We start from the raw sequence: 25225 nt of genomic DNA on the forward strand, positions 1-25225 counted from the left end.
GGACACAATGTTCTCCAAATGAGCCATTAAAGCTGCTTCACTGGTCCTCCAGACTGAGTTTCTGGAGAATGACAATAAGATTACATCCATTTTGGAGAGAAGAGAAAAAAAGAGAGGAAAACACAAACTGCAACTCTGTCCCCTCTCTGGCCTGGTGCTCTTAAAGAGCCAGCCTCATAGGTATTCCTGTTTGTGAGAAATAAAAGCTAATATTGAACAATTGCACGTACCTTATTAGTTGCATCAATAAATTTGACTCCCTTGTAAGAGACAGACAGGACAATGGTTGGTACTTTCTTCATTTGTTCTGTAGACTTCTGAAATCAAAATGAAGATGTTGTTAGAGTTGTGTTGCATTGCAAGAAAAATGCTCTTCCTCTTCTTCTTCTGACAAAATACCTAAGTTAAACAAAAGGTACTTAACCAAATATTTGACTTTTTCTTGAGCTGACTATGCTCTGGGCTTTTGAAATAGCTGCCTTGTAGTTACAAAACTAAAAAGAGCTTTACAGTTTGTTGTGAGGATGGTAAAAATTCTCCTTTTTCCTTGCACAATGGGAAGAGAATGAAATAAATATGCCAGACTTAAAAAGACCAGTCATGTAATCAGGGTTTTCCAAAAGCATGCGTATTTAAGACATCTGTCTGATAAGCCTCATTCATTGCTGCCTCCCCTCCCCTCCTCCTGCCCTTCCCAGCTGTAAAAACCAACCGCGTGGTACTTTTTGTAGTACTGTTTCTTTGCTGCAATTAGTTGTTATTTAGAAATATTTCCTTCTCTTGCCTTCTTGTAGTTGTATTTGTGACACGAGTTATCCCTGCAGCCTTCTAGGCCTGTCAGTCAATCTGTCAGTCCAACGTTGTATCTTGTCACATCTGACCGTCTGCACTTCCTCGGGTGCAGCTGCTACTGGAAGTTGCTTTACACATGAATTAGTACGGAGGCTTATTCTGCATTCCCTCAGTGCCAGGTTCTCCTACCTACAGTTCATGTCTTCTTACAAGGCTGTTTTTTCTTTTATGCTAGACTCCTTCCATGTGCCTTCAACGCGATGCACACAGCAATGACATTTCCTGCCAGTCTGGGCAAATATTTGGGATAGATTTACTTTCTCTGCATAAAACCTGTTGATTAGTTTACAGATTAAATTTACTAAAAAAAACAACAAAGAAAGAAAGAAACAAAAAATCGTGTAATTTCTAGCTGATTTGAATTATTTTAAGGTGGAAGGCAATGATGGACAATACTATTCTATACAAAACTACCATAGATAAACAATGTAGATAAAGCTCAGAGAACACTCACTCAAGATAGTATCTGCAAACAATCATAGAGATCAAGCAAACATTTTCTTGAGAGGAAAGAGTAAGTTCAGCTACAGTCAAAGATGAAGAAATACCAGCACATGGAATGAGAGTGTAAACGCATTGAAAGGTCTAGAATTGGCACCTAGAAAGAATATGAGAGCAGCTGAACAAAAGTAGCAGTGGTCGTTTTGTATTCTTCAAGAAAAATAAAATAGCACAGATATATGCTTGAAAACATGGGCTGTATCTGAAAAAAAAATCTGTCTGAAAAATAGGTGATGCTAATACTAGAGAGGAAAACAAATAAAGGTGAAAAGAAAAAAACCTGTAATCAAGCCCCCTCATCAGAACCCCCTCCTTCCAGAATCAAATGAGATTCCATTTTTGCCAGCATAAAATTCAAAGCTATAGATCCAGCTATGTTCTGCAATCAGTGTCCTGTGCCATGAAGGCTAAAACCTCTAATTAAAGTCTCAAGGAGAGCCTCATCCATCCATGTAATGGAGAGGACTGTTGCATCTCTCAGCATCAAATTACAAGAGACTGAAGATGACAATCAAGTGTCCATTTATCCTGGAGAAAGCTTCTTTCATCCAGAAGGCTAGGCACTTTTAAAAAATGAAAGCTTAAATGGTAAAACATCCTGAGGAATCTAACAAAATCTGAAGGAAGACACTAATCTGATCTGCGCATCTCTGAACGGAGTGGAGAAAGAAATAGTATCCCTGCCAAAAGCAGAGCAAGTGTACACCTGTGTGTACGTGAGTGTGTGTGTCTATATAACAGATCTCAAATGAGTCTTTTCATAAAATTCCATTTCAATGCACAGAAAGCATGGCAGTGACTGTATGAAAGCAGCAGTACATATAGCTATCAGAAAACAAGCAATATACCCCGCATATGCTCATATCCAGACAAAATATTCGCAAGTATGACAACATCACTTTACTCATCTGGCAACCCGGCAATCACCCAACTTTTGTCCTTTCTTTCTATCCTGACAGCTACACGCAGGAGCTCTTTGTCTCCCATTTTGATTATTGTAATTATCTTCTTCCTCACCTCCTTAGCAGCAAAACTCTTCTTCTCCTCCAAAACACTATACAAACACAGCTACTAAGTTAATTTATTTTATTTTTTTGGTCTAATTTGCACTATCTTCCATTTGCCATAAAGGAGAAGCTTCCTGATGGCAGGGCCACGTTGTACCAACTATCTGAGTCCTCTTTCATCTGGACCAGTAGTCTGTAATTTAATCATCTTCCTTATCTGCTCCACATTCACCTGGGTTTGTCTAGAGCAGACCTGATCTTTAGTATTTAATCGAGGTCATGAACTGCCAGAAGACTCTACCTGAGTGAAACAGCTCATCAAGATACCACTAAATTATATCTGGCAAATTAGGAAATGAATCAGAGACTGAGGGACATTTGTAATTTATTAAGCCAAACTGTCTCAGCTGGTAAGGAGCAGTGGATGCCCCTTATCAGCTTGCAAACCACACAAACCCCAGGATTTGTGTAACGTTGTTCTGGAAGACTGTAGTCCAGTGTAGAAACATGATTTTAGGAAACAATTCTGTACTCACATCCCCATTGCAACAAACAGTTGGACAGCGCAATAACATCCTTGGTTATTATGACAGTGCTATAATGAAAACCACACAGCTCTATTCCCTGCCCTGGCTCGACACCCAGTGACAGAGTAACTGAAGCCCACCATGTTATCACCCAGTGATAGAGTAACTGAAGCCCACCATACTATTTCCAAGCAGTTTCCAGATTTCCACAGTTCTGAGTTGTCATGGTGAGCTCATACTATTTGCTTCTTGTTCTTTTCTTTTTAATGGAGGAGGTGGCTGCCAGGATGTGTAACATGAGTTTTCAGTATCATTCACTCAGGCACTGTAACTGCTTTGGCTCTAAATGCTAGGATGTTGAGATGAAGTCTGACAGCTTTCACGGTCAGACATTTCACACCTCCGTGCAGGCCAAGTGGGCATCTCTGCTTGTGACCAGAATCTGAGAACAAGGTGGGACACAGGAGTCAGTATTCCCTTTCCTTGGTCTTTTCAGGTTCTAGCCACCGTATCAACGCTGTCAGGACTTGATGAGAGGACAAAATATTCTTCTCCATCTGGTGTCTCTATGGGAAGCATATGGACCTGAGCCAAAGTTATAGGAGCCACAGCTGAAGGCTGGCATTGGATGTCATGTGCATGTTGACATATGGTCTAATGCTCCAAGGCATGTTCATACCATGATAGCGGGATTAGATTTTATCTCATGTAGAAGCAATCATAATGACAGGACCCTGTCTTTGGGCAAGTGCTCACTAGCCTGGAACTGGTCACAGTTCCTATGAACTCCATCGTTTGTGACTGTAACTTTGGCTCTTTGCTTTAATATGCTTCTTTAGGAGAATCATCTGGATGAACAGCAAGCATGTTCTAGGCTCACTGCCACTGCCTGTCTCTGATCATCTGGTCATCTACGTAAGGCCAGATGTGCGTGCCCTGTCTCCTCAGGTGCACTGCTCCTGCAGCGAAGAGTCTTAACACTGCAGAGTCTGCGTGCCAGAGAGACTGAGCTTTGGTCCCACTTCTGAAATACTTCCTACGGGACAGGTAGATGACTATGTGGAAGCAGGCCATGTGTAACTCAAGAACCATAAAGCAGGCTTGAATGCAGACATAGGAAGATGGAAGAAAGCATCACCATCCTAAATCTAACGTGACATTTCTTCAGCTTCCCCAGACCCTCAAAAAGCATAGAGCCTCTTTTTCTTCAGAATAAAGAACACAGGAACAGCAGCCTCTCCTGTATTTTGATGCAGCTGCTGCAATGAAGCTGCTTTGTCCCCTCAGCACTCAGAATGGAGACCCATCCAGTGGAAGGAGGTGGAGGGCACCTCTTGCAAAACTACCTAGTTATTACAGTGCTTGTTTTTACAATAAAGGTCTGGATTTAAGACCCTTCTGAGTTTGCATCTGAACCCACTGCTGCTGTTATGTAGGACAGCGCCAAAACCCTGTATAGCCTTGGACAGGGCTGCTGCCAATTCCTCCTTTTGAAACTGGTCATAAAGGGGTGCAAGAGCAGTGGTGCCAGAGAGAGAAAGAGTGAGAGAGCAAGCTTGCTTCTGATCTTGTTTATGAATTCTCTTTTGTTTCACTGAAAAAAATACCATACTCAACAAGCAGACTGAACAGATTTCTATAGTATAGTACTACAAATTGTCTTAAGTGAGTAAAGCACTTCCACCTGTATTTTGATTTTGAGTTAAAGGCTGTGCAGAACTACTAGACATTTATTTAGAATATAAACTAAACTCCAAATAATTTCAGAACCACCCAGCCAGTGTACCTAACAAATCAAGTTAATTAACGATGGCTTAAGAGGCAGAGGACTTTGTTATAGGAATAAAGCAATATAAACTAGCTGTTTATTTTTTGAAAGGCAATACATGGAAACACAAAACATATAACCTAAACAGCCTTTAATCCTTTCAAGACAGGATTGTACTGCAATGCCTTGTTCTGTGCAGAACTGAGAAAACTAATCCAACACTTTTGAATACTCCTGCAACAGGACAAAACATGGTATCTCATGTGCACACTCACACACCCATAAAGCAGCTGAATAAGAAATTCAGGAGCACACGTAGAATGGTGCCTGAGTAAGATGCTCACACATTCACTTGATATACTGGTATCATCCAGCCCACTCTCACAATGCTTTCATCTCATCTATTTACTTCCTGCCAAGAGGAAACACTGGTACTTCTACTTTGCCATGTTGACCACTTTCATGTACTTACATATACATTTATAACTGGATTACTCAGCTTTCATACAGTGGCCAAAATAAAACCATGTTAATTTTTAGGTTTTACTGCATATATAATTACACTGGATCTTGCAAATACATAGTAAAAAGACATTATTCAACTAGTCAAGTCACTAACATTTCCGTACATAAATTTGAGTACAAGTTTACGAGCCTGTAAAATCTTAAGATTTCATCTTGGCTTTTTACTTTTGCAAATGGATCTGCTAATTCTATCCTATACTGTTTTTTAATAGCGATCTGAAGATTGTAGCTGGCAATTTTACTATTCAATTATGTACCGGAATCCACTTCACTAAGAGAATCTGAACATTTACCCATACTGATAGCAACTATTAATTCCAAATGGCATCAAACTGCACATTTCAAAATATGTATTGGTACCACCTATTACCATACCCATAAATCTGTTACTTATTTAAAGGCTTATGAAGCCTCATTTAACAGTTCTTTTTGAGTGAATCACTTTGACACTATCATGCAAGAAATGAAATTGAAATAAAAAGTCAAGGGTCATATTTGACCAGTTAGTTTTGAAGCCAATTTTGAAACGAATTTTGAAGCCAATTTTGAAACAATCTGCCTTGTAACAAATATTTACTAACTTCTCTCAGTCCAAAAGGCTTAAAAATGCGTCACTGACATAATTCAATACCTCTTGGAATAAGATAGCATCTGTAACCCCTGTGGTACAAGACTGGTTACTTTTCTACAATTAGTGGATGCCTCCAAGCTACATCATTAATATGAACATTGCATTGGGGATGCACCTGCAACTCATCTACATGACAATGAGAGGGTTTTTGCTTTTGCAATATCTGTAACACACTCATCTGCTGCTGAAAGGGCAGTGCATCCCTCTTGCACCTTGGATTCCTTTCAGCCACAGAGTTCAAGGACATACAATCCTCTGAAGAACAAGGGATGGCATGATGTGGATGTGTGTAAGGACTGAACATCTTTAAGTCCTCCCACCACTTCTTTTTTCCTTTTGAGTAATATCGATGTCCCTGTTCCACTGTAGGCCCTCCCAAAACAGTGGCCACATGAGAGAGACAGAGCTAAAGTCCCAAGAGAACAGAGACCGAAAAATCTAAATTCTCAAACACAGTATTTGATCCTGACATGGTATTTGCCTAGCTAGTTTCACTAGGAGGCCTGTGGAGGACACTTCTACTTTTGGGGGAGAAACGAAATGGAAATTGTAAAGTAGGAAGGGATTAGCAGAAACAAGGAGACTGCCATCTATATCCAGGTCCTCCTTCTTTATGTAAGAAGAAATCAGGAAGGAATGCCCAGACCCTGCCTATTTTCAGTGAAAGAGCAAACTCTGCTTCATCTTCATCTTCCTCTCTAGAGATAAAAGAAGCAAGATTTTGTAACAATTCCATCCTTGACATTTTGGTCTTAACTCAGCAAGATAATTAAACACCTGCTTTGTGAACAGAATTATGTTGCTGGTTCCCCAGAATTTTGACTTGAAATGTAAGAACCGCTTTTCTAACAAGAAAACCTTTAAGAAAGATATATAATATTCAGGAAGGTGGCAGGATCCAAGAACAAAATCTAAGTTCCCTATTGCTGCAGTAAATATCTGATTGGTTCAGACTGTGCAACTGGTGTATGCAACATTAGTGATTTAACATTACTGCAAGGAAAGAGTCTACCTTGCTGCTGTGCTCACGCCAGTAAGTATAAAACCGTCCCCTTCCTACCTGGTCAAGGAATTCAGATGTGTAAATGCCAGATGGAGTCTACGGTAGAGAACAAGTCTCTTCCTAGCTCCAATTACACTTTATTCCTTTTCTTTATTTTGATGTAAACACATTTTATTCTCACTTCATGTTCCTATGGTGATTTGAAGTGAAGGCAGTAATCTGATTGAAAACACATGTAATATTTCCTATTCCATGCTCAGAAAGATGAAAGCTCTTAAGTTCTTGAAGGCATCTCTCAAATATAATTAATAAATCTATTCTGGCCAGGACAGCAAGATATTATCTCCAAGTAGCAAAGGTCAGTTTACAGCAGGTGGGGAATGGAGATAAGGAGACGGTGCTGTCGACTGCAGACGGAGTTTGTGAGATAAAATAGCTGGAAACAAATAGGAAACCATAAAATATAAATCCATCCTTGACGTACAAATATGTGAATGGAAAAATAAAATATAATCTTTCTAATAGGCACAGCTCTTGCCAAAAATCCATAATTTTGGATGGCTGCAAGAGTCTGCAGTTTGGGTGGGAACAAAAAGCATGTATAACCTTGACCCCCCTGCTGAGCTCAGTCTATTGCATCTGCATGATTTTCCCCAAACAAATCCGTCATCTGCCCTGCTGGAGCACACTGCTGCACAATGCTGAGACGCACAGTGCATAGCCAAGAAGAGTTATTAAGACAGAGGTTCCCAGGTTTGTAACTTCGGGGGGGGGGGGGGAGGGGGCGGGGTTTGTTTTTTTTTTTACATTCGAGAAGATTTAGGATCTCCCTTCACTCTTAAGCTGTAAGAGAAGGAGGCTGCTGTAAGCCTCTCTGGGGAGAGAGGTGTGGGATATCTGCATGATGCTTCCCTTGAGAACCAAAACCATCAATTGCAATAACTGAAAGCACAGGAAGCATCTACAACTAACAGGGAGGAATCTGCAGTCAGCAAACATGTCATTTTTATTGTTTCTCTGTATCTATGAATGATTAAGGAAGATCAAGATACTTTTTTTCACTGATAGGCTTCTTTTGTCCTTGTGCATCTGCTGACTGGAAGACATCCAGTGAATATCAACACTTTTTTGAGCAGCATTAGGTTAAGGATGGAGAAGCAAAAGCCACATTGACAGAAAAATTAGGTACCTAATTTTCATACATTCTCCTAAAAATTATGTGGCTGACTCCAGAAAGATTAAAAAACTGTGGAGAAGGACCTCAACATGGTACAAGGTTATAAGTGACATACCCCAACACATTCCAGACTGCAACATGCTCTATATTTGAAATATATAAATGGAAAAAAAATACTAAAATTAAAAAACATTGCTCTATCACATTAGTACAACCCTATGTAAAAATCTTACTGACTCTAAAGACACTGGACAAGCGGACAGAATTCAGTACCTGAGAAGCAGTCAAATAATATATCTAGCTTTTCACTTATTTTTTATAAGTGAAATGTCCCTTTCAGTACATTTAAAGTAAAATGTAACTATAAAAGAAGCCACATTTTTAATGACAACCCCGTGGTACTTAAATACAATAATGAACAGCACAGCAAAACTTCAGGATGACTTAAGACAACCTGGGCTCCCAATTCAGACACCAACTTTCTGAACACAACGAGGGAGAAAGTTTTGGAAAAAGACATATTTTTCTCACTGGAAAACTTACACTAAAATAATAATGTGTTCCCGTTAAATCCATGTTTTTTGCTTTTGACTTGAATAGGAATATGATTAAAAGGACTACACAGAAAGAATAGATGAAATCCTGATTAAAAACTGTTTTACTCAAACCGCTTTGCGATAAAAAACCCTCAAACCAGAAAATAAACATTCTCACAGCACAATGGTTTCAAAAGAGAATGTAAAAAATAAATATATAAACCCCATCAGTGTATTATGTAAGTGCCCTGTATGGCACTACAGACTACTAGTGCACCTCCATTATTTTTATAGAAAAACTGTATTTTAAATTAAATTTGTTTTCAAACACTTAATTTTTCAGGTATATAATTCAACTTTGCCAAATTTATTACTTAAAGAAAATATCTTAAAATGGCTATAAATTATTTAGAGTGACTTTTTTGATGTTAAGCTTCCTAGCTCAGTCAAATAAATTACTGAAGTTGTCATATGCTACTATGGTGTTAAATTCTGCCCTAAGACCTGCACAGGCATATGCCTAAAAAATCGGACTGCTAAGCCTGACAGTTTGAAAACCGGACTGGAAGATGTTATGCTTGCAGCCTCTGTTAATTCCCCACAACACGTGAATGTGACTGTAGATCCCTCTGTGTCAAGTTGTTGGTTTTTTTTTTAGAGGAGTTTAAGCCCAGGTAAGGAATGATTAGCATGTAATTAGCTGAAAAGCCACAGATCTTCAGGCAATCGAGTAAGCATGAATTACTGCCAGCCCTTAGCTAAAACAGGTTGTACAAGTCTGTGCGCTGCAGATACGTAACCAATAGGAAATGGTTGTCTGAATGACTTTTACACATCTTCTAGCTTTCTAATTGATCTGAATGCTACGTCTAGTGCTCAGAGGCATCTTGCATAAAAGATTTATAATCCACAGAATTAAGATTTCACTCTTTCATCTATGTAATTTTACACCTTCGGTAGATCACAAAACAATTATATTCTTCATTAATTAATCATGCCAGACCATGATATGTTTGTCATCTCTATGAACAGGTGTATTCTTATTACAACTACAATTGGGAATAAATCGTGTATCTGGCCTTGTGGCTTGTCAGGAGTTTCCAGGAGCAGTATGTTTGTTGGAGAGAGACTGAGCCTCATTGTAATTTTCTACAAACCAATAGCAAGCCAAAGAGCCACAGGAAAACAGATTCTTACCAATTTGAAGAAACCTAACTGCTTTTCCACCATCAGGTAAAACTGAATTAGTTCCCTTTTCATCCTTCAGTCAATAAGCATGTAACTCACTCATAATAAATGGGAATACTCATGTGAGTAAAGGCATCCCTAGGATTAGACCATACATAAAAAACAATGGCCTTGGTAACATGTTAATATATTTACTAGTACATATTTTCACATAGTAAATTCAATCTAGATTATCATATATGAGCTATAAATTCTGTTTATAAAAGCCAAGTGATATGGGCACATTTAAAGGTGTGGAACGTATTTTGAAACAGACTCAAAGATTCAAGAGAAAATGCGTACATTTGCTTTTATTCTTAGATATAACATGCAAAATAAAATCTACCTTTAAATTTTGGTATTACTTGAAGATAAAAGGTAGAACAGACTTCCTACTGAATGCCAATGTAAATGCAAGGGCAATGGAAAACAGATGGGTAACAGAACATTATAAAAGCAAAAAGGGCACAGTACAAGTAATCACTAGCTAAGGTTATTTAATATTATGATCACAGAGAAAGGAGTTGGTTTACTAACTTACCCTCATCTTTGCACACGCATCCTGTGTCGACTCTGTGCCTCTTAACTCTTTTACCAGCATAGAACCTAAATACTAAAATAAAAATCCATTAAACTTAATTTAACTAAAATTCCAGAACAGTCAAACATCTGCAGAAATGCACTACATAGTGGCAGCAGTCAACTTAATATATGGCTTTAGAGGTTTTTCTTTTAACTCTGCAGTTCTCTGATAATCATTTAAACCACTGTGTTAATCAACTATGAAACAGGAATTCACAGCAATAAGTGCAATGAATCACACAGAGCGCCTTGAAATGGTATCTGAAAGTCTGCTAGCTTATCATCTTAGTCACTCAAACAACAAGCAAATACTACAGGTTCCATCTTAAAAATGCCATTTGATTAAAAAATGGAGAATCTGCTTTTTTTTTCAGCTGCCATCCACCAAACTCACACTGCTGTGTGTGCAATCACGTGGACGTGAAGGGCAGCAGCGATGTTAACCTCTGTGTACTCAATTTGTAACTAATTTATGTGCAAATAGCAGAGACCGATGCCAGCCAACAGAGAAAATAAATTTGAACTGGAAACTAGTTTAAACCATTATTTCTTCCTAAGAAAAGGCTGACCCTGAACTATTATTTTGAAGCCTTTACTAAATCTGAAGGAGGGCCGGGTGAGAGGAAGCAGCAGGGTGCTAGTGCTGGGTCCTGGTTCAGCTTGCTGAAAGCCACCGTGCTCTCAGAGGAGCCTGCTCATCTCCGAGGGTTCACAAGGCAGCAAGTGCCTCACTGACACATCCCCTTTCCTACCTGCCTCTTCCTCGCTATGTCCCTTGCTGGCATGTGCAGTTTGAGCCCTCCTGCACACTGACAGGAGGCTCTGCTCCCCTGGATTTGTTCCTCTGGGGTCTCAGTACCTCTCTACACCACATCTGAATGCCACTGCTCCTCCAGGGATGGAGCTGGCTGCATCATCCCTGCCATTCTTGCCTAGCAGGGAGCGGTCTTGTTATTGCTAACAGGGCTGTGCGAGAGCCACACTCTGCATTTCTCCTGTAGACGCTACAGGCGTGTGCATTTGTGGATGTGCACGTTTGTATAGCTCTGTGCTAACAGGATGTTTCTGTATTTCTGTATAGTGTCACATACAAAGTCAGGCTTAACTGGGGAAGCTGCCCCTTGTCTTCTCCCCAGGCACAGAGGCATCTCTCCTGGCACTCTCACTGCAGTACAATGCCATGGCTTCTCTTAAGTCTTCAGTCCTAAGGGAGCAACACAGGAGCTGAAGAGAAGTCATGCCACTGGTGAGAACAGGGTAGGTGAGCTGCAGGAGGAGAGAAAGCACCATGGGCAGGAGCCTCGTCCCAGAGGATGCTGCAGCAGCCCACCACCGCTGCCTGACCCCTTTCATTCTACCACGCTGACTCCCCTTAAAAACAGCCTAAGCTGATCAAACCAGATAGTGAACCAGCTTCATCTTAAACAAGAATCTATCAAAGATAACTTCAGTTACAGCTGAACACAATCTGGAACTGAACAGAAAGTGTACTGGCTCAACCTTCCGGTCTCTTGACCTAAACTGAGATATTTTCTTTAAAGCCTTCACTTCACACTGTGTACTGCAGGAGTCTCTGACCTGCAAGAAAATGCATAAATATTTCACTGTAGAGAGTAGCCAACATGGTAATTAGTGAGAAACACTTTACAGGGCATTATAAATGGTAGGGTGAGCAACACCAACTCTACCAGATAAACACAAGCAGAAAGGAACGAATGAAGGGCATTCCTGGAGGACTGCAGATGTGAAAGATTCATAAACCAAGCAGCTGCGAGTCCAGCTGGGGGCTCGATGGTGACATGAAGAGGGCTTTGGGCATTAATTTGATGGAATGGTTTGATATCGCCCTTGCAGAAGAACAACGAATTTAAAGCAAGGTCTGAAATTAAAAAATTAAACAAAAGCATATTGAGTTGAACTGTATCTTTCTCTGGATCCTGCTGTCTGGTACCTTTGGCATGCTTAGCCTTCTCTGTGAAGGATGCAATTAATTTCTTCCGTTTTTAAATTTTATTATTTTTTATAGACTACAGCACACAAACTGGTATTTCCTTGAAAGCTACCAGTTGGTCAGGCACCAGGGAAAAAGCAGTGCTTTCGAGCTCATGGCAGAACAAGAAGAAGAAAGAGAAGAGACAGGCAGCTCCTGTCCCATCTGCACAGCAGCAAAAAGCCTCAGCTGCAGGCATTCAGAAATGCTTCCCAGGGTGGACTGCGGAATAGACAAACAAATCACAGAGGTATTGTGCAATTTAGTTGTCAGAAAAATCTGAAATTCTAGGAGGGAATTTTGCTTTCCTTTGACTTGCTGTACTTTTGGAAATGTTCCTTCTCAAAGACCCAGAGCATGTGGGAGCAATGCAGAGGACATCAACAGTTCAACTGAGTGATGTGGCACACAATGAAAATTGCCCCCATTATAACTTCCAAGCCAGGATTTCACTCCGTAAGGCTCAGGGAGCTGAGACAGTGCAGTGATGCACGATCCTTAGGAAAGGAAGATGTTTCCTTAACCAACAATAATTTGGATATTTTGATTTGGCGATTCCTTAATCACCAGTAACTTGGATATTCCTCGTCAACCCAACTTCATTTCTTTAATGATCCACATGCCTTCCAAACTACTACAAAGGTTACGCCTGACTATATTTTTTTAAAAATTTTAAATTTACTGCTGCATCAAATAATGAGATAAGAAGCACTCTTGAGATAAAACTGTCCACTTTACTGAAAACTATGAAAAATATTTAAAAAACTGGAAGTCACTAAGCTTCCTTTTGAATTTGAGGTGCTGCATATGAAGAGAGCAAGACTGACTGGAAAGCTGGACCTTGACTGTGACTTGCTGACGAAGGCAGAGGTTCTAGTTACTGTCCAGGGACAATCACTGCATTCGTGGCAATTTCTACCCCACGAAGGTCTGATGGAAGACACAGACGTGCTCCAGTGAGACAGGCCTGTAATACCCCTTCTGCCTTTGCTCAGTGGACTCACCTGCACTTAGTCTCCTATTCCTGCCTTTAGGGATATGCTTTAAATCAGGTCCAGCAGCCCCCAACTCTCCCCCAAGATGCTCCAGTGTTTGGTGAACAGAGCATTATCCTAAAAAGCACCAAGGATTCAAGCCTCTTCAGGTGAGGAGGATCTAAAACTCATGTCCTGGAAAAGTGGCAAACCCCCAGCTATTATGCTAAAGGCACTACAACTGCTGAGCCCCTTTCCTTTGTAAAATGTCCGCCTTGCTTCATTAGGTGTCCAGCTCTGAAGAGGACACAGTGGTCTGGGAAGCACCTTCAGCTACTTTAACAGCGCTTTCCAGCAAAGTTGGAAGGGGAAACACAAGAATTTAAAAAGGGCTGAGGCACATATTCAGATCCCCAGAAGCACCAGCCTTCTCCCCTTTTGTTGGGGAACTCAAGGCTTCAGAAAAGTGTTTTCCATTTAGAAAACAAAGTCTTCCAATATGATTTTATGTATTTCAGGAGACCTTCCTCTCCTTCACAAGTGTTTGTAACAGCCAGAGAACTCTAATCATCTTTAGATGTAGAGGGAAGCTCCGTTTCTCCAGGGATGGGAAGTAGGAATCAGCTACAGCTATCGGGAGGTAAAAATAAATACTTCATGCCCTGAAGGAACTGACTGCTACTGGTACTTCAAGTAGTCATAGTTTGGGAGAAGTTTGAATGTGTCTTTGTCCAATGGATGGAAAACACTGCTTCAGGACCCTGATCTCCATCTTCCCTAGCTCCCTTCCCCAAAAACAGGTGTACAAAATTCAGGCAAAGCAATACCTACTTTAACTACTGTGCACACAGCATTAAGGTGGGCATGAGGATCCCATATTATGTTTTATTATTTTTCCGTAAGTACTAGATGAGGAATTGTGACATATGAGAAATAGGGGTGCTTGCTCTCACTATCACTTCTACAACACTTAGCCACTTATTCATAGTGTCATTTCTCTAACAGTATTGCTACATGGACTGCAATATATCACAAAATTCATAGCAAAAAGTACTGTGCATCGTGGTTTCTCATTTATTACAATTACACTGTTTCAGAGGAAGTGGCCTGTCTCATTAAAAGTGACTAAAAATATTATATATGAAAAAAACTCAAGTCTATCAAAATCTAAGATAAATATATCTACCCCAAATCAAACCACTAAATTTACCAACACTTACAAATGCTTTATAATCGCATGACTGGAAGATGAGTTTCTCTGGATGATGTTGCCAATATTGTACAGGCGTTGATGCTGTGGCTTCATTTGGAGGTCGCAAGGTAATTGAAGGCTCTCCCCAGTCTCCTGTCTGAAAATCACAGTTGTTTGAGATATAAGAGAAGTTGCAGGCAAATTCGCTATAAAGTAGCCCTCCATTGCTCTGCTCAATTAACAATAATTTATTTTCTAAACATAGAGCCATGTTACTAAAATAAGGGAATACAATTCCTACAACATTTTTCATGATTTAATTTATAATCCAAAGTCATCTACTGTAGTGTTTAATGAAGCTTTAATTAAATCTATTTGCTTTGAGAATAAAATCATTAGGCACTGGAAATGTTCCTTAAAAATAACTGTTTACAATACAGGTATGAGGATGAGAGCACTTGGAAAAAAAAAATCACAGGATGCACAAAAATGTCATTCACAAATTCCACTATGTGTTTTACAAGCTCTTCTACACAGTTAATAAGTCTTCCACTATCCAGCACATACAAATTGATAACTAACTTTCCTAAATGGCTAAATAACTGAGACTTTGCTTTGATCTGAAGACGACTTATACATTCTTCAAATATATGAGGCATTCTTTAATCTCTTTATGAATATTTACTTTGATCACCTTCTCTTGATGTCTCATTGTAGACTTACTAACATTGCCCTTCCACATTCATCATTCTCACTGATACAGGTGATTGCCTTCCTGAGCTGTCATCATCTCCCCTCTTTCCTCAAAGCCCTCAGAGAACATGGGTAGGACTGCAGTTTGCTGCCAACAGGACACTCTTCTCCCTTCCAAAAAGAGCCAACGCAGGCATCAGTACAGGAATGCCCCCAGCATGGTAGTGCTCATCTGGGTCTCACCTGCCATTGTGTATTTTTGGACATGGCTTTATTGGACCTGGACTGACCTCTGGGCCCTTAGGGGTTCCTTCCACCTTGCAGGCCTATGCAAAAAAAAATTATTATTTTGAGCTTAGTTATTTTTCAGCTGTGATCTCTCCTACTTTTGGTTCACATGTGCCCTTGCTGCCCATGTGCTCAACACCAGGGATGCTGCCAAACCAGCGTCAGCTCACTTTAACTGAAAATGACCCATGGATGGATTCCTTCTCCTCTTCCCAAGCCTCTTCCCAATGTCACCAGCCCCACTTAACCCCTACCCTGACTGGTCTCGTCTGTCTCTGAATTCCCTTCTCCTTCCTACTCTGTCTTTTGGGGATCAGATTTCTCCTTCCTGATCTTCCTTCCTCCCCTGCTTGTTCTCTCTCAAACTATTTTACCCTCTCCTATATGATTACTTCAATTTGGATTATGCTGCTTCTTTCTTTACCTGCACTTATCTCTGTGTATTTTCTATGCATGTCATACTGTTGTTAAAATATGTGTTGAAGCTGGCAAGGAATTGTCATCACCATTTCACACAGAATATGGCTAGAGGTTAAGACTTTTAAAGCAAAAAGAACTTAAGCATCAAAAACATATGAAAAAGTTCTTGTCGAAGACATTCAAAAATCTGGCAAGCTATCATATCCTACTAATTAAATCAGAACAGAGTAAGCAAAACAAGTACATCATTTTCATGTGTCACAAAATAATGAAATGACACACATTTGCACAACTCTGCAATGAAAAGCAAGACATAAATCTGGAAACGTCAACATTACCCTGCCGATATGGTAACTTCAAGCAAGTGAACATCATAAAACAAGTCAAACCTAGTTAGTATTGGCACTATTAGCATATCTACAAATAATACAGCATTGTAATTTCTGTTTTGCCTAGTTAAGTTGCCTATATGCTATGGATATGACTTCAACCTCAAATTTTGAAAGGAAAGCAGCAGCAATTGATCCAATTTTTGGCATTCTGTATCCACAGAAATGAATCCTTCTGACCACTAATGTATAAAAACCTTCATCATATTTAATCTGAAGTGGGAATTTGATTTCTTTAAGAATCAGTTCTCCTTATAAAATAAGTTTTCAATCATATTACAAGGGGTAAGGATCTGCATCCTTATTAGTGGAGTTTGTATCTGACCACAAGAGAAGATGGATCGCACCCATCACAAATTCTCACAGTGTGCTCAGCTGTCTCTTATGAACTGTTCAAGGCCATAGCTAACAGACCACTTGAAACAGTCCTTTTTTTCCCCTAATAAACATACACTCCTGCATGTTCCGTGTAAGGAATCAAATCTCAGAAGGTACATCCTATCCATCTAGCAAAAGGTTATTACAATGGAACAGGAGTAAATCTGGGATAGAGCAGCTATAAAATTACATCTTTTGACCATTGGTCTTTCCATCAAGGAAGCACAAGGGATGGCCATGAGGTAGGAGCAGAATTTCTAAGGAGTAAGTGACCCCGGGTAGTGCTCCAAACCCTTCTGTTGCTCCAGTCTGCAGGTGACTTTCCTAGTATGGAGAAAATGGACAGTACTGACAAATTAAACAGGGTACATAAGGAGTACATCATTTTACAGTTTGACTTCCTTTTCCATGAAAGATATTAAAAGCATGGAGAATTGCATTGTTTCTGTCTGTAAATGAAGGGCAGTAACAAGAGGTACAGTGATTACCTCTCATATTGGTTCAATTTTATAAAGGACCTAGGAAGCAATAATCACGAGGAAATGAGAAATAATCTTCAACCAGGCTAATAAAACTAGTGTATGAAACACTTAGAGAGGGACTGTGTGAAGACCATTCATCTGTATCCATTAATTGCTCTTTAAATATATACCATCATCCAAGTACCTACTCCTTTTATATTAGACAAAACAGAATTGATATGATTGCTGTACACATCTCTAGGATGATCTAAACACGCAATACGGCCTAGGTTAAGGGCAGGCAGAGATACAGGATTTCTGCTGTTCCCAACAGACCACTGCACCTGAAGACCTTTCATGTGTTTCAGTGTGTCTTTTGGAGGGAGCAGCTACTAAGAAAAGCTGCATGAAATTAAACATCGTAGGTACCGATTATTATGATGGATGAAGATGACATATTATACACAATCATGAAATTTTCTTTTGTAACTGTATCATAAGTGTTTTTTAATATTCAGCAGAAGTGGCGTCTGGTCTCCTTTCCTTGTGTTTCTTATGAAACTCCTTAGACTTTTAAACCATACTATTGCTAGTATTCATTATCTATTTAGACTGAGTTATAATGGAGTAGTCGCCAAAGCCCAGATCCATGAAGATGTTTAGAAGTGTAATTCCTATCACCTATTCCCCATGCAATCTCCTCCCATTTTTTTTTAAAGGGAAGAAAGGCTTTTAAACAAGATTTAGATAGCTAAATATTTTCATAAATCTGGGCCTAAAATCCTCTACAGGAATAAAAGGAGCTCCTCAGCTGACTGACTCTAGTCAGATACCGAAATTCTGAGATTTAAGATGTGATGATGGCAATTAACTTCAGGTAGAATATAAAGTAGGAACATCTTTGATCTAGAAAAGACTTGAAATGACAAGTCTCAAGTCTGGGGTAGAAAAATATGAATTACTAGTAGTTCTAAATCTGAGGAATTGGTGTGGAAGAACTCACAGGTGGTGTATTGAGGTTCAGGACCTTCATAAGCACCTAAAGCTCTTTCAAGCAGTATAGAAATGTTCGTAAATTGCTGTGCAGGACCAACTATGATGTTTGATTTCATTTTTAAAAATAGATATGACAGGATAAGAATTTTCTGGTTTGAATATTTAATTTGCAATTATAAGAAATAATCAAACATTTAAGCTTATGTATTTTTCATGACACAACATACGTATGGAGATTTTTATCTCTCTGATGAAGTAGAAAGGCAAGAGATAATTTATTCCTCATCTAACTTTACAGCTCATCAGACAGCTGTGCAATTTATCGTTTTTTGCTGTACTGCCTGTGTTTTAGTATTCTAACCTCCCCATGCCTTTAACCGGTGCCTTCCCTCTCTCTCTGGCCTCAGTCACCTCGAGAAAGAAGATTTTTTGCTCCACATTTCGCAGATAAAGAATTTACAATCACAAAATGGTCTCAAGTCAGATGCCAGAGTGGTAAAGATTCAATCCTTTCACAGTGACAACTTTTAACCATAAATGTCACAGCCTTAAAGACCTAAAGACCAATATCTCATGCTCTTGCAGTGCTTCATAACCCTGAAAACGGGCAGATGTGCACTTCTTGGTGCTCTAGAAAGAGTCAGATGCTTGATGTCAAATGAACTATGGAAACAGGTTACTGCTATTACGTAATTTTTTACAATTGTTGAACATTTTTCTATCTCATCCCATTCTCCGAGAACTGTATTTGACTCACATTAAAGGCATCTGGATGCAGAGGTAGTCAAAGGTAAGAAGTAATCTCAATACAACTTCTATAAAATCTAACACCTGCCTCATCTTTTTATAAAAATGTCAAGTTAAAAACCCTCCATGCCACAGAAAAAAAAAAAAAAGAGGTCTGGTTTTGAGTGGCTTGAATGCATTAATTTTTAACAAGGAGCACATCTGATAACTTTTCACCTGTTAAAGCCTCATGCCTGGTTATGGTAACATGCACTAGTCACCATGACAACAATAAATTGCAGCACACATAGATACAACACTTCTGGCTGAAAAATTATTTTCTCCCTGTAAGAATTTTACATGTTCTGTGGATCAGCCAAATCCTCATTTGCTTACGTTTTAATTCCTAGAGCGAGGGAAATTTTTTTAGCTCCTTTTATCTTTGGTTTTTGAAATAATGGAAACAGGTTTGTGGTGTACCTATATTTTAAAAGCTTCTAAAGCTCGGGGGCCAAAACGACCCCTCTCTGGCAGAAATGCTCCAAGGAGGTGGTTATATGACAGAAATTAGGAGAAATCTAGAGCTGCTCCGAAATACTACGCTGAACGACTGGCTGTCGTCCTTGCCACGCTGCACTACGGATCACCAGGTTTGCTCTCACGTGCACAGCACACGTGACTGTCACAGAAGTGATGAAAATTCAGAGCACCATCAACGTTACCTCTAATTCCCCAAAAGTGCCTCTGCAAACACGGCGTGCTTCTCAGCTAGGCAAAGCTTACAGATTAACACAGAAAGGGCAGCACAACACATTGTGGGGGTGAAACTGTGCAAACCGAGCTGTTTACACGGTTTCTCGCTTTGGAAAAGTGAGCAAACAAAAACATCAGGAATAGAAGTCAAAGCTCCCCCTGAGCGAGACTGCTGCTGGCAATCTCCCCCACGTCCTCTGTGTACACCATACAGCTAACAGATGCCAACCACACGGCACGATACACGGATGTGCGCACACATAATCCCAAAAGAGGGCGGACAAGCTACAAACTTTTTTTTTTTGTCATTTCAGCGACGTGACACCCGTAGATAACAGCACGGCAACAGACTGTACATCCATAGAGTGACAACATAGCCATTTATCACTGTATCTTACATTATGAACCTGATGAATCGATGAGAAAGGATATCCTGCATTCTGGTTGGTCCAGATCTCACAGACAGAGGACTGCTAATATAAACAGAAAACTACATCTCATCTTGTAAATATTAATGCACCACAACTGCCAAAAGGCAAGAATAATTAAGAAAAGGCTTGCAATAACATCAAAGAAGGAAGTAAAACAGCTGTTAAAAATATTTTTTATTTATTTACTGACAAAATATTTTTGGACTGACTAGAAGGAAACATAGCTTATTCAGAGACGTTAGAAGAGGTTGCAAACTGTGAGTACAAGAAAACAATTTAGTCAGAAGTGCTGGTGATGTAAAGAGATAAAGTTATTCAGGCATAAACAGAAAATGCAGTGAGCAGAATAAATATTGGTTACTTTCAGTTTTTGGCAGGGAAGATGTTTGAAGTCAACATCCCAATTAAGTTTTGAGATTTGAATCTCTCTCTGTTGGAGCCTTTCACAGGGAGAAAGGAAAGGAAAAATCTGGCAATACAGTCAACAGGAAAAATACATTTTCTTTGTAACAATTACCAGAAAAGAATGCATTGCAATTAAGTGAAGCAGTTGCCCACCATCTCCTTCCAACAACAGTTCCTTTGCATACAAAGATACAGATAATACTACCTTTGGTATTGACCATGACTCCGCTGTACAAATGAAAGGTTTCAGACTACCTTCTACGTTATTTTACAAATACATCTGTAGTAGCAAAGCAAAGTATGCATACTGTAGCATCTCTAGCAAAAGCCACAGAACTAGGCAAGCACAGCATTCACCAACATCTTTTACATATTTCCTTGTTTGGACACTTATCAAGAAAGCATCTGTGACACCTCAGCAAAAGCTAAGATAACATTTTACAGTAGCCAGGCAACTAAAACAAAGCATCAGATGTAGGATCTGCCCACATTATCTTCGACAGGCAGCGACAAAAGGCAATAAACATGCATGAAAAATGCAACTGCAGCATCCAGAATAGATAGCAATTAATATATCAGTAATTTTACAACAGCGAGAATGTGCATTGCTGGTTCCTGTCAGCAGCAGCAGCAGGAATTTAGCACTGATGCTCCAAACAATCCAAAGAAGTGCAACTCTTGCTTAGAAATACAGCTCTTGCTCTTACCTTTTGTAGTCTGAAACCTGTCTGCCTGGCTGTGACAGACTAGGTTATCCCTTCTGGTTACTGTCAGGGCAGGCTGGCATCCTCTGGACTGACTACCGAGCGCTGCCAGACAGGCTGGTGACTGCCTAATGTTGTTAATTGTCTCTTATTTCCTTCATGATTTGAAATGCATGTGCACACATCCCTTCCCCCAGCTTCAGTAATTCTTAAACTTTCCCATATCTGGTTAATTTCTTCCCCCCCATCTTGTTTTCAAAGTTATTTGCTTCTCATTTGTGATGCTCAGGGCTCTACATTTTGATAGCATTAGCTAACAAAAACTTTGACTTTGGTTCACAGTCTTCTACCTCATCCTCTGCAATTTGCTACACAACAGTCCTCCATGTGACGAACACGTATTCTCAGTGCAAGGCCAGTAGCCAACACCGCTCCACATACTTCTGCTGTGCCATTATTAGGACATTGCACTGGTTGGCACTATGGACCTTTTTTTTCTGTAAGTAAGTCAAGCAAACTGACTTCTGGATGCTCCTGCCATGCCCATCACTGTGATGTCTACATTTTTTTTTGCCTGGAGGGATTCCTGAATGGGAATCCATGGCAGGAGGTTGTGCTTCTGCTTTGCAAGAGAAGAGTAAAAGAGAAGGCATTTCTATGCCAGGTGCAGCATCCCCAAGCACCTGGTAATCAAGAAAACACACTGCAGTGCTATTTGGACACACTCGCTGAGGTCCTGAAAGGAGTAAGGTAAGGCAGCATGGTACCATATCCCAGCAGACGTTTTATTTCTCCCCAGCACTGGCATGGGGTTGCTGTGATGCCGTCACATTGTACAGCCAGTTCTCACCATCTTGCTAGTCTGGAGACAAAGGTGTATCCTTAAATCCTGCCCCTCCTGAGGACTTGTCTGTAGGGAGTGGTGTGGTGCCTCAGCCGGATCAACCAGGAGCTGGTACTTGTCCCCACGCAGCAGAAGTGTAAATGTATAAATACACCGGATACGTCTATCGGCTGGTGCTAACTCAGGAACAGGTAACGCGACACTGCAGTAAGTGTGTACGCAAGCTTTAAGTTGCTCCACTTAAAAAAAGGGCAAGGAATCAATGTTTTCTCACACATGCCAATGGCACCCACCCTGCCCCTCCCTCATCTTCTAAACAAAAACTTGAGGGTTAGCGCACTCCTCCCAAGAGTTGGGAGCTCTCAATTTGACACCCTTCTCTCACTGATGGAATTCACACCTATGTATTTCACCTTCCTCTTTCACAGGTTAAAGCAGCAGAAGATAGGCTGTCTTCAACCCCTTTTATAAATGAAGGAAAGCCCTTCTTATTATTTTTAATTCTTTGAAGAAAGAAGAGTGCATAAAAGCCGATGTTTGGAGCACTCACTTGCAAGAGTCAAGTTCTGGGTCCAGGTCTCTGCTCCAAGGGCTGTTCAAGTGAACTGCCCCCATCACACAGACCTACCTCCAGAATTAAAGGTTTGGAAGATCTAGGATTAAGCTAAATCATCTTTAAATACAGGTGACTTGATTTATTAAGTCAATAATAAATCAAGTGGACCAGCAGAGACAGAGAATTTACCGTGACTGTATGAATGCCCAGTCAGAAGGGCAGCAGTGCAAAACTCATTACTCCATTCTACACTCATTAATGTTTGAATGACTAAGATACTGAAATGCAGTACAGAAGGAATATTAATTTTATGGGAGGTAATGAATTCAAAGTCAGAAACCAACCTTTTCCTTGCACCACTGTAAAAATATTTAGCATTTACTATATACATCACAGAATCACAGAATCACAGATGTTAGGGATTGGAAGGGACCTCGAAAGATCATCTAGTCCAATCCCCCTGCCATCTTCGTGGCTCTGCGCTGGACTCTCTCTAGCAGTTCCCTGTCCTTCTTGAACTGAGGGGCCCAGAACTGGACACAATATTCCAGGTGTGGCCTCACCAGGGCAGAGTAGAGGGGGAGGAGAACCTCTCTTGACCTGCTGACCACACCCCTTCTAATGCACCCCAGGATGCCACTGGCCTTCTTGGCCACAAGGGCACATTGCTGGCTCATGGTCATCCTGCTGTCCACTAGGACCCCCAGGTCCCTTTCCCCTACGCTGCTCTCCAACAGGTCTGTCCCCAACTTGTACTCATACATGGGGTTGCTCTTGCCCAGATGCAGGACTCTACACTTGCCCTTGTTATAGTTCATTAAGTTTCTCCCCGCCCAGCTCTCCAGCCTGTCTAGGTCTCTCTGAATGGCTGCGCAGCCTTCCGGTACGTCAGCCACTCCTCCCAGTTTGGTGTCATCAGCGAACTTGCTGACAGTGCACTCTATTCCCTCATCCAAGTCATTAATGAATATATTGAATAGTACTGGTCCCAGTACCGACCCTTGAGGGACTCAGCTAGACACAGGCCTCCAACTGGACTCTGTCCCATTGACCACCACTCTCTGGCTTCTTTCCTTCAGCCAGTTCACAATCCACCTCACTACCCGATCATCCAGACCACACTTCCTCAGTTTAGCTGCGAGGATGCTGTGGGAGACTGTGTCAAACGCTTTACTGAAATCAAGATAGACCACATCCACAGCTTTACCATCATCTATCCACCGGGTTATGTCCTCATAAAAGGTTATCAAGTTGGTTAAGCATGACTTCCCCTTGGTGAAGCCATGTTGACTGCCCCTAATGATCCCCCTATCCTTGATGTGCCTGGAGACAGCACCAAGGACAAGTTGTTCCATCACCTTTCCGGGGATGGAGGTGAGGCTGACCGGTCTATAGTTACCCAGGACTTCCTTCTTGCCCTTTTTGAAGACTGGAGTGACATTCGCTTTTCTCCAGTCCTCAGGCACCTCTCCCGTTGCCCACGACTTAGCAAAGATGATGGAGAGTGGCCTAGCAATGACTTCCGCCAGCTCCCTCAGCACCCGCGGGTGCATCCCATCAGGGCCCATGGATTTATGGACGTCCAGGTTGCTTAATTGGTCCCTGACCCAGCCCTCATCAACCAAGACAGATTCCTCCTCTATCCTGACTTCTTCTGGGGCCTCAGGGGTCCGGGGCTCCTCAGGACAGCCTCCAGCAGTATAGACAGAGGCAAAGAAGGCATTCAGTAACTCTGCCTTCTTTTTATCCTCTGTCTCCAGGGCCCCCACCTCATTCATCAGTGGGCCTACATTGCCTCTAGTGTTGGCTTTCCCTGCAATGTATTTGAAGAAGCCCTTTCTGTTGTCCTTGACCTCTCTTGCAAGGTTTAATTCCAAGGAGGCCTTAGCTTTCCTAGTTGCCTCCCTACATCCTCTGACAACAGACTTATATTCCTCCCAAGTGGCCAGCCCCTCCTTCCATGATCTGTACACCCTCTTCTTCCACTTGAGTTTGCCCAGCAGTTCCCTGTTTAACCATGCAGGTCTCCTGGTACCCTTCCTTGACTTCCTACCTGCTGGGATGCTTTGATCTTGAGCTCGGAAGAAGAGTCCTTGAATGCTAACCAACTATCTTGAGCCCCCTTACCTTCTAGTACCCTGTCCCATGGGATTTCCCCTAGCAATTGCTTGAAAAGGCCAAAGTTGGCCCTACTGAAGTCCAGGGTTGTGATTCTGCTAGCTATTCTGTTCCTGCCACATGAGATCCTGAACTCTACCATCTCATGGTCACTACAACCAAGGCTGCCCTTAACCTTCACTGCTTCAACCAGACCCTCCTTGTTAGTGAGGATAAGATCCAGCAGCGCTCCTCTCCTAGTTGGCTCATCCACCATTTGCATCAGAAAGTTATCATCAATGCACTGGAGGAACCTCCTGGACTGAGGATGGCTGGCTGAGTAGGCCTCCCAGCAAATATCAGGGTAGTTAAAATCCCCCATGACAACCAGGCCCTGTAATTGAGAGACTGCTCTCAGCTGCCTGTAGAAGGCCTCATCACCCTCCTCATCCTGATCTGGTGGCCTGTAATAGACATCCACAACAGTATCACCCCTGCCAGCCTGCCCCTTAACTCGCACCCACAAACTCTCAACTCGCTCCTGATCCGCCCCTGGACAGAACTCAATACATTCTAGCTGCTCACTCACATA

At 41.0% G+C, this 25225-nt stretch overlaps 1 protein-coding gene across 17 annotated transcripts in view; it reads right to left on the bottom strand.

Annotated features, from left to right (window-relative positions):
• ANKS1B (ankyrin repeat and sterile alpha motif domain containing 1B) overlaps window positions 1-25225 on the bottom strand; it is a 465181-nt gene that overhangs the window by 13675 nt on the left and 426281 nt on the right. For 6 of the 17 annotated variants that reach the window (XM_068400473.1, XM_068400472.1, XM_068400470.1 and 3 more), the window contains 4 exons: window positions 14521-14649; window positions 10296-10367; window positions 5862-5882; window positions 231-314 (listed from right to left, as the gene is read on the bottom strand). In XM_068400473.1, the coding sequence (XP_068256574.1) occupies window positions 231-314; window positions 5862-5882; window positions 10296-10367; window positions 14521-14649 (306 nt within the window). Of the gene's footprint in view, window positions 1-230; window positions 318-5861; window positions 5883-6950; window positions 6963-10295; window positions 10368-14520; window positions 14650-19994; window positions 20070-25225 lie in introns of all 17 variants that reach the window. The other 11 variants (XM_068400471.1, XM_068400466.1, XM_068400461.1 and 8 more) reach the window with 5 other exon arrangements.

Source organism: Nyctibius grandis, chromosome 5 (assembly GCF_013368605.1).
Source record: "Nyctibius grandis isolate bNycGra1 chromosome 5, bNycGra1.pri, whole genome shotgun sequence".
Lineage (NCBI taxonomy): Eukaryota > Metazoa > Chordata > Aves > Nyctibiiformes > Nyctibiidae > Nyctibius > Nyctibius grandis.